The sequence below is a fragment of the Pararge aegeria genome, chromosome 21 (genome assembly GCF_905163445.1).
Source record: "Pararge aegeria chromosome 21, ilParAegt1.1, whole genome shotgun sequence".
In the NCBI taxonomy this organism is placed as follows: domain Eukaryota; kingdom Metazoa; phylum Arthropoda; class Insecta; order Lepidoptera; family Nymphalidae; genus Pararge; species Pararge aegeria.
In genome coordinates, this window is record NC_053200.1 from 5,162,487 (window position 1) to 5,176,260 (window position 13,774).

Sequence of the window (13,774 nt, forward strand, 5' to 3'; positions counted from 1 at the left end):
AAAAAATGTTTTATAATATTAACCTCTAACTTGAGGACACCCGGGGCTAGTAATCCAGTATATAATTAACTACACAGTGATTTTAACTAGGAATGATCCTTTTTTGTGCCAAAAAATTATATTATATGAAATTTTAGGCACAATAAAAGTAAAATCATACCTAGTTAAAATCACTGTGTAGAAATTCCTTTTATTGTGCTTAAAATTTCATATAATATAATTTTAGGCACAATAAAAGTATCATCACCTATTGAAGGAATCATAAAACAGCATAAATAAATGGTGGAAGAACTTTAAGGGGTTGATAGCCTGAATAGAAAACAGAAGAGTTTAGTAGCAGGAGAGCTTTTTTTGATATAATTAAAAAAAAATTCAAAATTCATTTATTTCAAGTAGGCCTAATATAAGCACTTATGAAACGTCAAGTCTGTCTGCGTGTAGTGACTCTACCACCGGACAGACTCGTCCGGGGAAGTACTCCTGCCATGCTTATTTCTGCCGCCTTGTTTATAATTTCAAATTCAAATTCAAAATTTCTTTATTCATGTAGGCCTATCACAGGCACTTATGAAGCGTTCATACATAAATCTTTACATAATTGTAAGGGGATGGTGATAACTTCGTTCGCCAACTTAAACCTAAAGCTACGAGGGTTCCAAACGCGCCCTGGTCTAAGAAGAGCCCACAACGAACTTAGCCGGGTAAATTATTTTTTTGTTATCACCATCTCACAGTAAATTTATATTCAGCTATGAAGATAGAGCAATTCGCATCCAAGCTATTTTATCGTTTAAGTAATCCTTAATATTATAATAGGATTTTTCTGTAAGCTTACGTTTTATATAAACTTTGAACTTATTGAGAGACATCTCAAAGATTTCATTTGGTAATCTTAATATATATAAATCTCCTGTCACGATGTTTGTCCGCGATGGACTCCTAAACTACTTCACCGATTTTAAATTAAATTGGCACACCATGAGCAGTCTGGTCCAACTTAAGAGATAGGATAGCTTAGATCTTTAATTATAGTCGCAATTTAATTTTATTGCAAATTATTTGTCTATAATTAATTGACAGTCACATGTTATATATATATATACTACTATACTCATTTAAGGCTTAGCGATACTGAATACTTTAAAAACAAAATCTAACGCAGACGAAGTCGCGGGCAACAGCTAGTTTGTTATAAAATAATATACAATTGCCCTTTAATGATTTTGCAATTTTGTGTAGCCTAGTAAACTGCACAACGAGTTTATTTTTGCTTTTAATATTTATATTGTTACAGCATATAGGCGATGGTTTCCCACTTAGCATCAGGACCAAGTAGATGGCCCTGCTTGGTCTGTCAGCTATCACTATGAAAAAAAGAGCTTAATTCTTTTATGGTGGTTTATTGGAATTTTGTGTATGTTCCAGGTTAAACCAAGATCAGCTTTAATGCCATCAGAAGAGCGTAAGTCAACTGAGTCACCACCAGACGGGTCGCCGGGCAAACGGCGGGCGCGAAGGTCACCTACCCCAGGCGTGCGTTCCCCCGCCTACTCTGACATATCCGATGATGCCGCACCCACTGAGGGCACACCTGAGGCTGAGGCTGGCCATCGACCCTTCCCAGTGTATCATCAGGTATGGAATATAAAATGCAAGATGCCTTACAATCCTTCTAATTTGTCCAGTTTTTAAACTCAGAACACTAACTTGTGTGTGCATTATGCCCGTTTTAACTAACGACGGACAAGCAATTGCTAAAGTAAGTAACGCTTAATCAAAAAAGATTCATAGGCATAACATTTACCTTTCACCATTCGGTTTTCACTGGGCAACTCATATAACGGATATAAATTCTGGATCAAAGTCAAGTGCCTAGTTTCTTTGCAATACCAGGATCCTCCCCAAATTGTAAGTCAAGTCAAGTTTTGATACCTAGTTTCCTTTATCTGACATAATATCTGATACTTAATAGATAAATAAAATATAAGTCAAATTGTAGTGTATGTTCTGTATGTTCTTAATTCTGTGGTTAATTTATTAATTGAATATGCGAGAAAACATATTGTTGGTAGGGTACCAACAACATGTTTTCTTTGTAAAGTAAAAAAGTTAATATGCAAGGTTGTAAGCAAAGTCAGTTTTCGTAGTTTCTCTTATCCGACACTTTCTGATAAACTGATGCATTCTGATACAATTGGTTTGAAAAGCCCCTCAAGTACTTATCCCCCAGCTATCGTAAATCTGTCCTTTCTAGGAAATCACAATTTGCATTGTATTATTTCAGTACTACGGGCAGCCACCGTACTTACCACCGACGCATACCACCAGCGCACCTCCTCCTCCAGACAAGGGCAAGGAAGACCTTTCTAAAGGAGACCCTAAAGGCGATCTTAAGGTACAGACATATATACAACATGTAAAAGAAAACCGAAATAATACTTCACAGGCGTTATCTCTAATCTATTTATTTATTTATTTCCGATCTTACATTTTTGTAATGTATACATTATAGATATGATAAAATCTTTGATGGTGAGTTCACTTCCAGTGCAAATCATGTGACTCCTGTCACTTAATTAGGTACGCGTAGTGTAGCGTAGGTACTATGCGCGTGCCGGTCTTTTATCTTCAATAGGGTTGTCATAAGTAAACACTTAGAATGTTTTGAATTCAAAATTATGACATCACGTCTGTGTGACAGTATTTCTGTACCGATAATCTCTCCGTATATCAAGTATTTTGTGATTTCAAACTATCAATTGCTAAGTTTTTTTTTATCAATACTTACCAATATCAATAATCTTTGGCTGTTGAACAAAGACTTACTAAAGCTCTTATTTGCCTCTGACGTTACGAGTACGGCCATGACACCCAGTGAGCGTTTTCGCGGGGAGTATTTTTTTTTGAAAATATAATTAGCAATTTATATTAACAAAATTTTGCATATATCTGCAAAGTACATAATTCCGAACATCATAGGACAGTTATTCAACACTAGTGATCATGCCTATTCCACTGAATACTGTTATAGTGGTTGGGGCCTCAATTTCCATAACGGGTGGCCCAAGTTCACTCCCCGACACGCACCTCCTACTTTTTATGAGCGTTTTAAAGCAATTCATTATCACTGGCCTGGTGGGAGATCGGCCACGGCTAGTTACCACCCTACCGGCTAAGACTTACTTGTAGTGGAATTAAAAAAAAACCTTGCTTTAACGGAAAAACCTGTATGCCTGAGAGTTCTCCATAATGCTTTCAAAGGCGAGTTAAGTCTAGCATTTCGCACTTGGCACAGTCTGGACTCTTGCCATAAATCTGATCTGAGAGGAGATCAATGCCTGTATAAACCCGATTACACATGTAATTATTTTATGTCTTCAGATTCGCGATTTTCCGGATTATCGCCAGCAACAACCGAACACAGTGAGTTTTTATTTAATAATTTCAACAAATTGTTGTCGTACTTAAACAATTTTACCAAGACTGTGAATTCCCATTAATCGAACTACAAAAACTAGTTCAAGTAATCTGATTTATACAGTATCGAAGTATAACCAGAACCGAAAAACGAATTCTCGTTTTAAAATTGTTATATATCTATTCAGGATGGCAAACAAGATGGCGGTCCGCAGAAGGTTCTACCGCCGCACTTCTACCCTTACAATTACGTTCCAAATTTTCCCTACAACGTGGAATCTGGGCCACCCCCTGGGCCGCCCCTAGATGACAAATCGAAGGAGTCAGACCGTTCCAAAACTACGCCAAGCCCGCTCGATAAAAGCAAACAACAGAGGCCGTCTGATGGAAAGGACCCCACGAGACCGAACGAAAACCATCAGATCTTGAAAGAGAGTATAGAAATGAAAGCCCAAATGGGGCCGTACTCCTTCCAGAGACCTCCGCATGCGAGAGAAGAGGAATTGAGGAGGTAAGTTAACTTGTGCAAATTTCAAAATTAAAAATTCATTTATTTTAAGTAGGCCTAATATAAGCACTTTTGAAACATCAAGTATGTCTGTTTGTAGTGACGCTACCACCGGTTCGGAAGGCAGATTCTACCGAGAAGAAGCCGGCAAGAAACTCAGCAGTTGCTCTTTTCCAACATAATTTAACAATAATTGTTCTAGCTTGTGTGAGATGACAGCGGAGTTGTCATTAAGAAATGCATAAATAGTATAGTAACCTCGATGTATTCAATGTGTTTTTATACATTCTATGTAAACTTATGTAATGGTAAATCTAATATTACTTTCGGTATCATGTTATAAAAGCATATATTCAGCCCCATAAAGGTTTTCTGTACTTTCCTTAGACGATATGCTGATATCACTAATTTATGACCAATTTATGTGCATAACTTTAGTTACGGACTTTATTCCTGTTAAAAGCTAATCAACAAACGAGCTTATTACTTGACAAGTAATTCTGATAAAGTTTTAAGGCGAAAATTATAAATTATACCGTAATATTACGTAAATAATTTATGTAAAAGTATTAGTGGGTATATAGTGGTTTCTCCACGGAATCTCACACTTGGCACTCTTTTCAAGATTGCGCTGTTGATTTTTTGATCAGTGCATAAGTTCGGTATTAATGTTGCAGATATTATATGAGTATCGAGCAGCGTCGCAAGGAAGGCGGCGAGGGTAAGCCTGTGGGAGCGCCGCCGGGCCCTCCCGGACAAGGGGGCCCGCCTCGCCCCCAACCCGCCCACAAGCCCAAAGACAAGGATGACAAGCCTAAAGAGGAGGTCAAGGTAAGCCTTTAATAACTATAATAACGTTTTTCTATATATATACAAATACTAGTATTTTCTACTAGTATATCGCAAAATGTTTAAAAAATATAACTAAGTAAATACTTCATCATTTCGTTTCCAAGTAACTTTTATCTTCTATTGAGACCATCTTACGGAATTGTATAAATCGCACAATCGAGTATAGTATGTGGTCAAGAACGAAATATATTTTATCCGCTGTGAAAAATTCCATGGATTATCAATAGTTCTAAGTAGATCAGCAATCTATCATACTGTAGATATAATGATAATATGTTATATATGTATATTAGGAGTACTACGTAGTCAGATTTTTTTTTATAATCCGCGATGTTCGCGATAAACCTGTAGGTACGTTGTTATGTATATTTTTTTATTTTTTTTGCAACACCAGACAGATCCTCCAAAAAACGCCTCACTACGCACGTTTCGCTCCAATACCGGAGCATCCTCAGATGTTGACTTCACAACGCACGATTTGAAAGTAAAAGATTTATACATATTTTTGAAAACATCTGTGTTGTTGTGCGTATAAAGAAATTATGAATTCCACAGTACCGATTTGTCTGGTGTAGTAATCTACGTATATCTTGAAGCTCCAAATATCTAAGAAACTAATTATTATTATTATAAAACACTTTATTAGTATTCCACAACATTAACATATACAAAATATAACAAACACAGAAACATAAAGAAAGAAGTCGAATACAAAAGTCGGCCTTATCGCTTAATAGCGATCTCTGCGAGGCAACCTTTGAATCAGGAAAAAAAGAAGAGGAGATTGCTGGTGGTACAAATATGACCACTTAGAACGTAGATCATTTAAGATACTAAACATTTTACGTTTTAATTGTTGTCCTTAACGCTGAGATCAATAAAAACTTTCTCTTCATACTTAGGTTCACAAAACATATTGTAAATATTATTATTTTAAATCTATGAAGTTTTTCACAACGCAAAAAAGATATGTTATTCTTGACTAAATGGCTGTACCTACACGATTAATTAAAAATCCAAACTATCGCACTTGTTATACAAGTATAGATATAAGTATAGATATAGTATAGATTGCCATAACAGATATTATTTTTTGTTGCCAGGTGAAACAGGAGGGCCAGAAGCCAACGACGGAAACTCAAGGGCCTCCGCCGCCGCCGACCTCCCAATACTACCTGCCACCATACATGCAACCACCGCACTATGGGGGCTTGCCTTTCGACCCCGTGTACCGAGCACCCCTGAGTCCCATGCTCGTCGGGGGCTTCGGTGGCGGCTGGACGGTGCCAAGGTATCTTTTTTTTAAACTTATTAAATAAGAATAAATACTAAAGGCGTACTAATTGCTAAGCGTTATCTACTTGTTTAACCTTGTTTCATGCAAAAATACGTGAATGCATCTAATATAGTATTATTATTATATATTAATACACGTGCAGCAACAACTTTTTTTATCTCTGCTTTAGATTAAAGATTTATACCGTTTACAATATTATTGTTTATATTAATTAGTGACCATTGGATGCAAAATGCGCTCTGCACATTACTTGTTATAATTACAATTCTAAAAAACTAAGTAATGAAAGTTTAATGAATTACAAATTCTTTGATTATAATTTACCTAATTTTATTCTACATGTCAAGTATTCCTCTTCGATCTGGGTTCCTGTAATTTTAAATCCTCTCTCTAACTTATATTGATCACAGATTATGCATATTTTTAGTCAGTCCGAACTAAGATCAATTTTCATGGCTGTACGGGGTTATACCTTCGCCTTTTTCCAATGAAAAGGAATAAAGAAAAAAAATCCTTTTTTTTTTATAAAAGTGATGGCAAAGGCAATAACAGCAACATTCACTAATGACACCTTTAAGTTAGTTTTAACTGTGGTTTTTATAATATTTTAATTCTTGTCTACCAAGGTATCATGCGCCCGAGGATCTTTCGCGTCCGGGCGCGCCCGCTAAGCTGGAACTCTTACCACCTGGGCACGGAGCGCAGTACGCCTACGGCCCGCACTCCGCTCCCCACAAGATACACGAGCTGCAGGAACACGCCAAGTCTCCACAGGGAAAGCCACCACGCCCTGAGCCGCCGAAAGAGTCTCCCCGGTCGCCGCCCCCCCAACGCCACGTGCACACACACCATCACACGCACGTCGGGCTCGGATACCCGCTGTACCCGCCGCCTTATCCTGGTAAGCTTTTTAAGCACATTTTAAAGTTACGCCAAGCATCACCAAAGGTAGGTAGTTGTGTTACGAAAATTTTAAGCTGGAGCCTTTTGTTTAATCATTATCAGTGCACGCGTGTTATTAGATTTTACAATATTATTTATTAAGGCACAACTGTAAATTCAGCCGAAAACACAATTCTGTTGAACGAAATGCAATAAACAATATTGGTTGGTTCCGTTCTAAGACAGGGAATACATTAATAACTTTAGCTACATGAGTTCAATTACTCCTCTGGTTATTATGACCAAAAAACAGAATAACTCATCTTGAGCTAACAGAGTTTTGAGTCACTTTGATTAAACTTATGATAAAGTAATTCCCAAAAAACAAAAACTGTTTTTGTTGTTGTCGGTTCCAAGCTTAAATTAAGTGCAATTGCTTACTGCTTTTCTGCTTACCTGTATTAATGCTTGGTTTTTTTTTTTTGGTTCACATTAAAATATTAGTAAAAAATTATATAAAAATTAATGAAGTGTTTAACTAATTCATTGATTTTATGTAATTTTCGATCTGGTGATTTTGAACACAGTCCCGCCATTTTTATTTTTTTCTCGGATACATCTTTCATTGACCCCTGAAACCACACGGCGTCTGGCGCCACTAATATTACGTGTAATTGGTTGCAGGAGCGCGATAGCATTCGGCCGAAAAGCGGCCGAGCACCGCGCAAGTGTAACAAAAGAGTACACTTTAGAAAGATGTCATTCGGGAAAGAGATGAAAGTGGAAGTTACATAGAGAGACTTTAATAGAAGATTCTGTGTTCCAGCGGCGGCCGTACTAGCTAGCACGCAGGCGGTTGTCAACTCCTTCCCGACGCCACCCAAGTGAGGAAATCCTGACGCATAGTACAGGAGCCGGCGATAACTTCTCATCGAACATTCGTTCGATTAACGACACATCAATAAAGTGACCATGGCGTTGACCATTGCGTCACTTCACAAAATGATTTCGATAACATTTATCGAAAAGGATTAAACATGGATACGACCAAAAAAAACTATTCCCGTTGTGATAGTGAAATTAACTGTATGTGTTTCGCTTAAATCTATGCCAGTAGCCATTAAAAACTGTGATCTCGCGTGAACCATGTGTAAGTGATGTGCGCTTTGAATGTTTTAGTATGTGAACTAATAGTTACCTGAGTTTTAGTTGGACTGTTGTGGTGTTGATGAACTTCCAAAATGGATGTTGAGAAAATGTAAGCGTTGGGTGATGGACAATTAAGGACTGCGTGCACCAACGTTAAGTTTTAATTTAACTAGTGAAAGCACAAACTAGTTCTGTAAATATTAGTGTTATCTGTAAATTGCCCTACTATTTTTAGTGTTCTGTTGATCAAAAGTGTAATATAAAGCATTGAACTATCTCATTCTTCCTCCGGGCATTGTACTGATGTTTGAAGCCCCGTAAAATTATACCGAATTCAGTGTGTACTAGATCTTTATTTATGAAAAGTGCATTCCACAAACAAAATCAAGCGTACCTAGTTTTAATGTTAAGATTAATTGATATTTAGATAATATAGTGTAAGTTTAAAGGCGACAATGTGATCATTGTAACAATATTAGAGTGTGAGATGGGGAAGAGATATCCTATTGCGTAAAATAAAATAGTGATTGCAGTATTTCTATTAGCGTAGACTAACAAAGAACCTTTATACCACATGACTGAACATAAAACGCTTAAATTAGGATAATAATTGTTTCTGAAACGATTTCATTAACATACATATATTTTAGTTCAGCCAGAATGTAATCCTCTTTTAAGACTAATATTTTTGTTCCACCTGCATATGTCCTAATATTTATGGAGAATTGTTAGTCTAAGCGTTATAGAAACGCAATATAATTATGGCACGGGCGCATATTATTATGTATGTGCCACTAAACTCCACACGACGCCACCAACTTGTAGCATTTTGTATGCACAGACACACGTCACGTTCGGTCTTGGTAATATGTTTCTAAGCATACAAATTACTAACATTTCATAAGACTCAACACGCGTGGCGTCACGTGGGGTGAAAGTGCGTGGCCAATATGTTCGAAAAATTGATCCTCATGTATTCACACCATAGGTAATCCTTAGGCCGCCTCTGGGACTAATATGTGTAGAATGCACAAATCGTTTTGTCTCGATGATAGTGAGAAGCGAATATTTATAATGTAGAGAGCAACCTATAGAATCGTGGAGTGTTTTGAATATCGCTGTGCGTATGTATGTTCGGCTTTTAAACGATAAATGTATAAAATCTCATCAAAATACAAGGGATTAGATTTTCCGTACCTTCCGTACTGCACCGTAGTTTAAGGGGCTGCATTTTTAAATGTGTGTAAATGTTCTGTATTGTTTTTTTAACTACTCTGACTGTATTAGATGTTGATTTTAGCGAAATGTCTTCCGGTCGTGATTGTTGAACGACTGATGTTATGTTGAGTTTGCATTTCGATGTTTCCTGTAATATTAGATGGATCTCTGGAACGTTGACCGGGTTGATTGACCGTTCGTCTTCGTCCTTGCACATGGACTTAACTACTGATTGGTTTACGTTTCGATAAAAGTACGTAATCAAAATAATTGTTTTCTGTTTATAAATATAAAAAGTTACAAGAATTGCAAAATTATCTTTTTTTGTTCATGAATACTATTGTAAGGGAAAATAAAAAAAAAAGATTTTTCCATTGATAATTTATTTTTTGTTCAAGAGCGATTGAGAGAATTGTATATTTTCTGTTACAAAAAAGATATTAACAATATTAAAATTTTGTTACTTAAAAATATTACCATAAATTAAACATTAGTTTTAGTTTAATAGCAATTTTTGTTTTAAAATAATACATAAAGATCCATGTGTATCTTAGTGACATTTAAATCTTAACTGCCCGTGATTCCCATTATATGACATCAAACTTGACGTTTCTTTAATTAAGAGGTTGACGTCATAAAAGGCCCTGATCATTGCTCTAGTGTCAGCACATAAGTGTTAATGTATTTTAAGTATATAATTACCCAAGTGTATTTATAGATGAAAGGAACATGTCGATTGAACGCATTTTCAACATAGGTAGTATACCTCTAGAGTTGAGTTCACAATTATTGTGCTCTTTCATCTTGTGTCAGAACTGAACAATTTAAAAGTAAATACATCCTTCAATTTTTGAATAGTGAGGTTAATAATTCAGTTTAACTTATAAGTAAAGAAATTTTGCAAATAAACTCCACTTGCAATAGTCCCTCTATAAACTTTAACCTGTTAGACATATCTTTTTAACACCCCGATTTCTGCAAGCCCTTATGCTTAACTTTAGGTAGACCTTCTGTGCGTGCACCACTCCCCTGACGTTGAATCCAGGTCATAAAATTCGGTATTTTTTCGGACAGTTTAAATTTTGATAAGACCTGGACTTTTTTCGTAAAAAAGTTTGCTTTAACTGTTTATTATTTGGCCACAGTATCAGGGAATTAAATCCAGAAACCGGTTTATAGACTGCTTCCCTGTGTAAACTTCGGCCGGGTTGATTGACCGTTCGCGTTCGACCTTGCACTCAGCAATGCGGCAGGGTGGGGGTGTTGAAAGAGATACAAATTCATCCCCATGTACAAGCGCAAGAAACCGGTTAAAGAGCGATATATTATTCCCAAATTTGCTCAAAAGAAATCGATTTAAAACACACAAACACTAAGTGCACCAGATTTTGGTTATCGTGCCTACGGACGTACTCCCTGTACTTGTCTATTGTTATTGTTTTTCAGAATCTTTCGCTTCACAGATAATATAGATAGGTCGTTATTTGACAGTTCAAAAAAAGATGAACGCGCACGATTGTGGACACACCTTAGAACGCATAAGTGACAAATATATGTAGTGATTCACTGTTCTTTAACGTTACTCCATGTACGTGTGTACCTGTTTCATAAATTACCCAATAAATGTGTAAGAAGTGGGGCCTAAATTTCCTTTTTTTTTACTCTGTAAAATTATTGAAGCCTTGATTCCTTTTTTCGTTTAATTGCGTGTCGCATTAGTCACTGTTTGCAGGGCCTACTATTCACAGTATTACTGTTAGACGGTTTAAGTTGTGCTCTAGAGGCCTAGAACCTAGAGCAGCGAAGCCAGTAAAACAAAAAATAACTCAGAGAAACCTTATTGGTTAAGAAATTCAAGACTCAACTCACTCGCTGCATTTTGTGAATGTTTGTTGGATACTCGACGAAAGCCTTTGATTATTTACTCCAATTCAAAAACAAAAGGTTATATGAAGAGGTGGCAACAAATTAAAAATGAAAAAATAAAATATCCATTAGTCGGTTTTTAAAAGTAGGACGAGTCTATCAAAACCAAGTTAGCATTAATTAACTACGTCGATAGTAGGCCTGTACTGGATTTTTTAACAAAAAGATTCAAAAGATCTAGATTTAAATTGAGGGTTGATTTGGCGCTAGTGGTTTGGACTTCATACAACTTGTTCAAATTATCCGCTTTCTGATCCTACATCATTAGAAATTTATTAATTTAAATGTGTATTTTTTCAAACTAGCGACAAATTGGCCCCGCGTCTTATTAAAATCATAGAATATGGACTATTTTTGAATGTTTTCTTGAAAAAAAAAAAAGCTGTATGATTGTAACATAAAAAAAAAATATATCTTTTCGCCATACTAAAGTTCTAATTTTTAAATGTCAATAAAGTTTTCAGAGTAAACTATGTACTTATCTAAAAGTTTATTAGGTCATACAAAAAGCATGGCACTTGAATAAAAAGTATCTTTATCGGTATTAAAAGTTGGTAATACTAATTGAGTTGGAAACATAAAACTTCTTTGAGCGTGGTAAATTGATAAAAATAATTGTTATTTTTGTAATTATTTCTGCATGAGTTCTTTATACAGTTTTTTGCTATGTAAAGGACTGCAAACTTAAGGTACGTTTAAGATACTAATTAGAGAGACAAAAGACTCGTCGCTTTTATAATTCTGAAATAGAAAGGTGGAAAAAAATGTTTTCTTATAATATTTTGGAGTTTTTGCATAATCCGAAGTCGATTTTATTCCCTCATTCTATTCAACAGATTTTTTCACCATTCAAATCTTAATTATGCACGCAATACTTGCGTGATGTAAGTTTGACGCCTCTCAGGACTTACAATCACAAAATGTGGTTAAGCATGTGCGTCTAGGATCAGAGGCCTATCGCTTTAAACAGTAATATTAAGATGATAGTTTATTAGGCATAACTTGACGTCTTAAAAGTAAGGATTATAATTCGGTAACAAAACTTCAACAATATAAAAATAATACTGCTTCAAGCGATGGTATAGTCAGGCACAAAGTTCCAGTGTCTTCATAGTCAAAATTGTTATGAGATTAATTTTACAGTTCCAAGAAAAAAAACGTGAACAAACTCTCTATTGTCTCTATAGTACTGTTGTCATTAAACGTACCGTGTAATAAATAGCCTATTTTGTATGAATGTAATGAGAACATGATGACATGATCTCGTACGGCACTCGTGCATTGACAAATAGACTGATGATTACTTTATAGCGCGTAGTGCTTTGTGCAAGCTTTCAACGTAACAACAACTTCGTTAATCTGCCAAGGGAGAATGGTCATTTGGGATCCAGGCTTAAAACGAAAGGGACCTATCTCACATTTGTCATATTTAAGTTTAGCCAAAAATATAAATATGTCAGGATTTATATATTTTATATTTAGTAAAAGTGGCTGGTTGAATATAAATTGTGATTTTCTGCAGGCGCAGTACTAAAAAGCTTATTGCCTCCTATCCATGATGATTTCCCAATTTGGAAGGGCATTTCTAGTGGAAGCATATGAAAATGACTTTTTAATTCTTCGACTAAAAAAAATAAATAGGCAATATATGTAAGCTACTGTTAGTAAATATTAAAAAAATAGCAAAAAGAACCCAACATAGGTCTCTTTCATGTCAGGTCTTCTTTATATATTCTATTTTGCTGTAGGAAGATAACTATCAGGAGTCCAGATTAAGGTTTACTTGAAAGCTTACATTAAAGGCCCAGAAATTGTCTGGTGAGGTCACTAATGTTGGTTTACTGTCTGATTAACTATTAGCCAAGATTATATGTAACATTATTTTCACACTACACACAAAAAAAGACTAACTGTTGTTTCAAATTAGGTCATTTGGATTCAAAATACTCTGCATTATTTTTTATCATTCTTATTAATGTTTTAAAACATATTGTTTTGATTAATTATTTAGGCATTGCTATTTGATCTTGATCAATTCGTAAAGAATTTTTTTTACTAAAAATGTATGACTGTAATCACACACTTGGTATATGTACTTCGTTCAGAACGAACTGTTCAATAACTTGAACAATAACAGAAAGGTCATGCTTGGCTGAAAAAAATTACGTCATTATTTTTACCATGAAAAAAAAAGTGAATTTCTCAAATAATTTTTCTCAATACCAAATAAATGTTTTTTTTTTGTATTAATAACAATTAATCTATAGAATTAAGATTCGTTATTATACAACCTTGCATAGTAAATCCTTCAAAGGTAACCCCATCAGGCAGTCTGTGACGCTTAATTAAAAACGCGGCGCGTTTTCGCCACTCATTACGCTTTCATTATTTTATAGTTATTGTACCAGTGACTTGGTAAACAACATAATGTTGTACTATAATGTATCAATATATCATTTGTGTATTTTTTCGATGTAAGTAAAGCCAAGTTTGATTTCTTAGAAAAGAATTCGAGAGGTAAATAA

The 13,774-nt window shown here is 35.4% G+C and overlaps 1 protein-coding gene across 1 annotated transcript in view; it reads left to right on the forward strand.

Moving 5' to 3' along the window:
- Positions 1-13,716, forward strand: part of LOC120633414 (zinc finger protein 608-like) — a 230,253-nt gene extending 216,537 nt beyond the window's left edge. The window contains exons 7-14 of the mRNA XM_039903620.1: positions 1,426-1,635; positions 2,285-2,395; positions 3,382-3,423; positions 3,606-3,928; positions 4,603-4,756; positions 5,881-6,068; positions 6,701-6,975; positions 7,783-13,716. Coding sequence (XP_039759554.1) covers positions 1,426-1,635; positions 2,285-2,395; positions 3,382-3,423; positions 3,606-3,928; positions 4,603-4,756; positions 5,881-6,068; positions 6,701-6,975; positions 7,783-7,844 — 1,365 coding nt within the window. The 3' untranslated portion in view covers positions 7,845-13,716. The remainder of the gene's footprint in view (positions 1-1,425; positions 1,636-2,284; positions 2,396-3,381; positions 3,424-3,605; positions 3,929-4,602; positions 4,757-5,880; positions 6,069-6,700; positions 6,976-7,782) is intronic.
- The last annotated feature ends 58 nt before the right edge of the window (positions 13,717-13,774 follow it).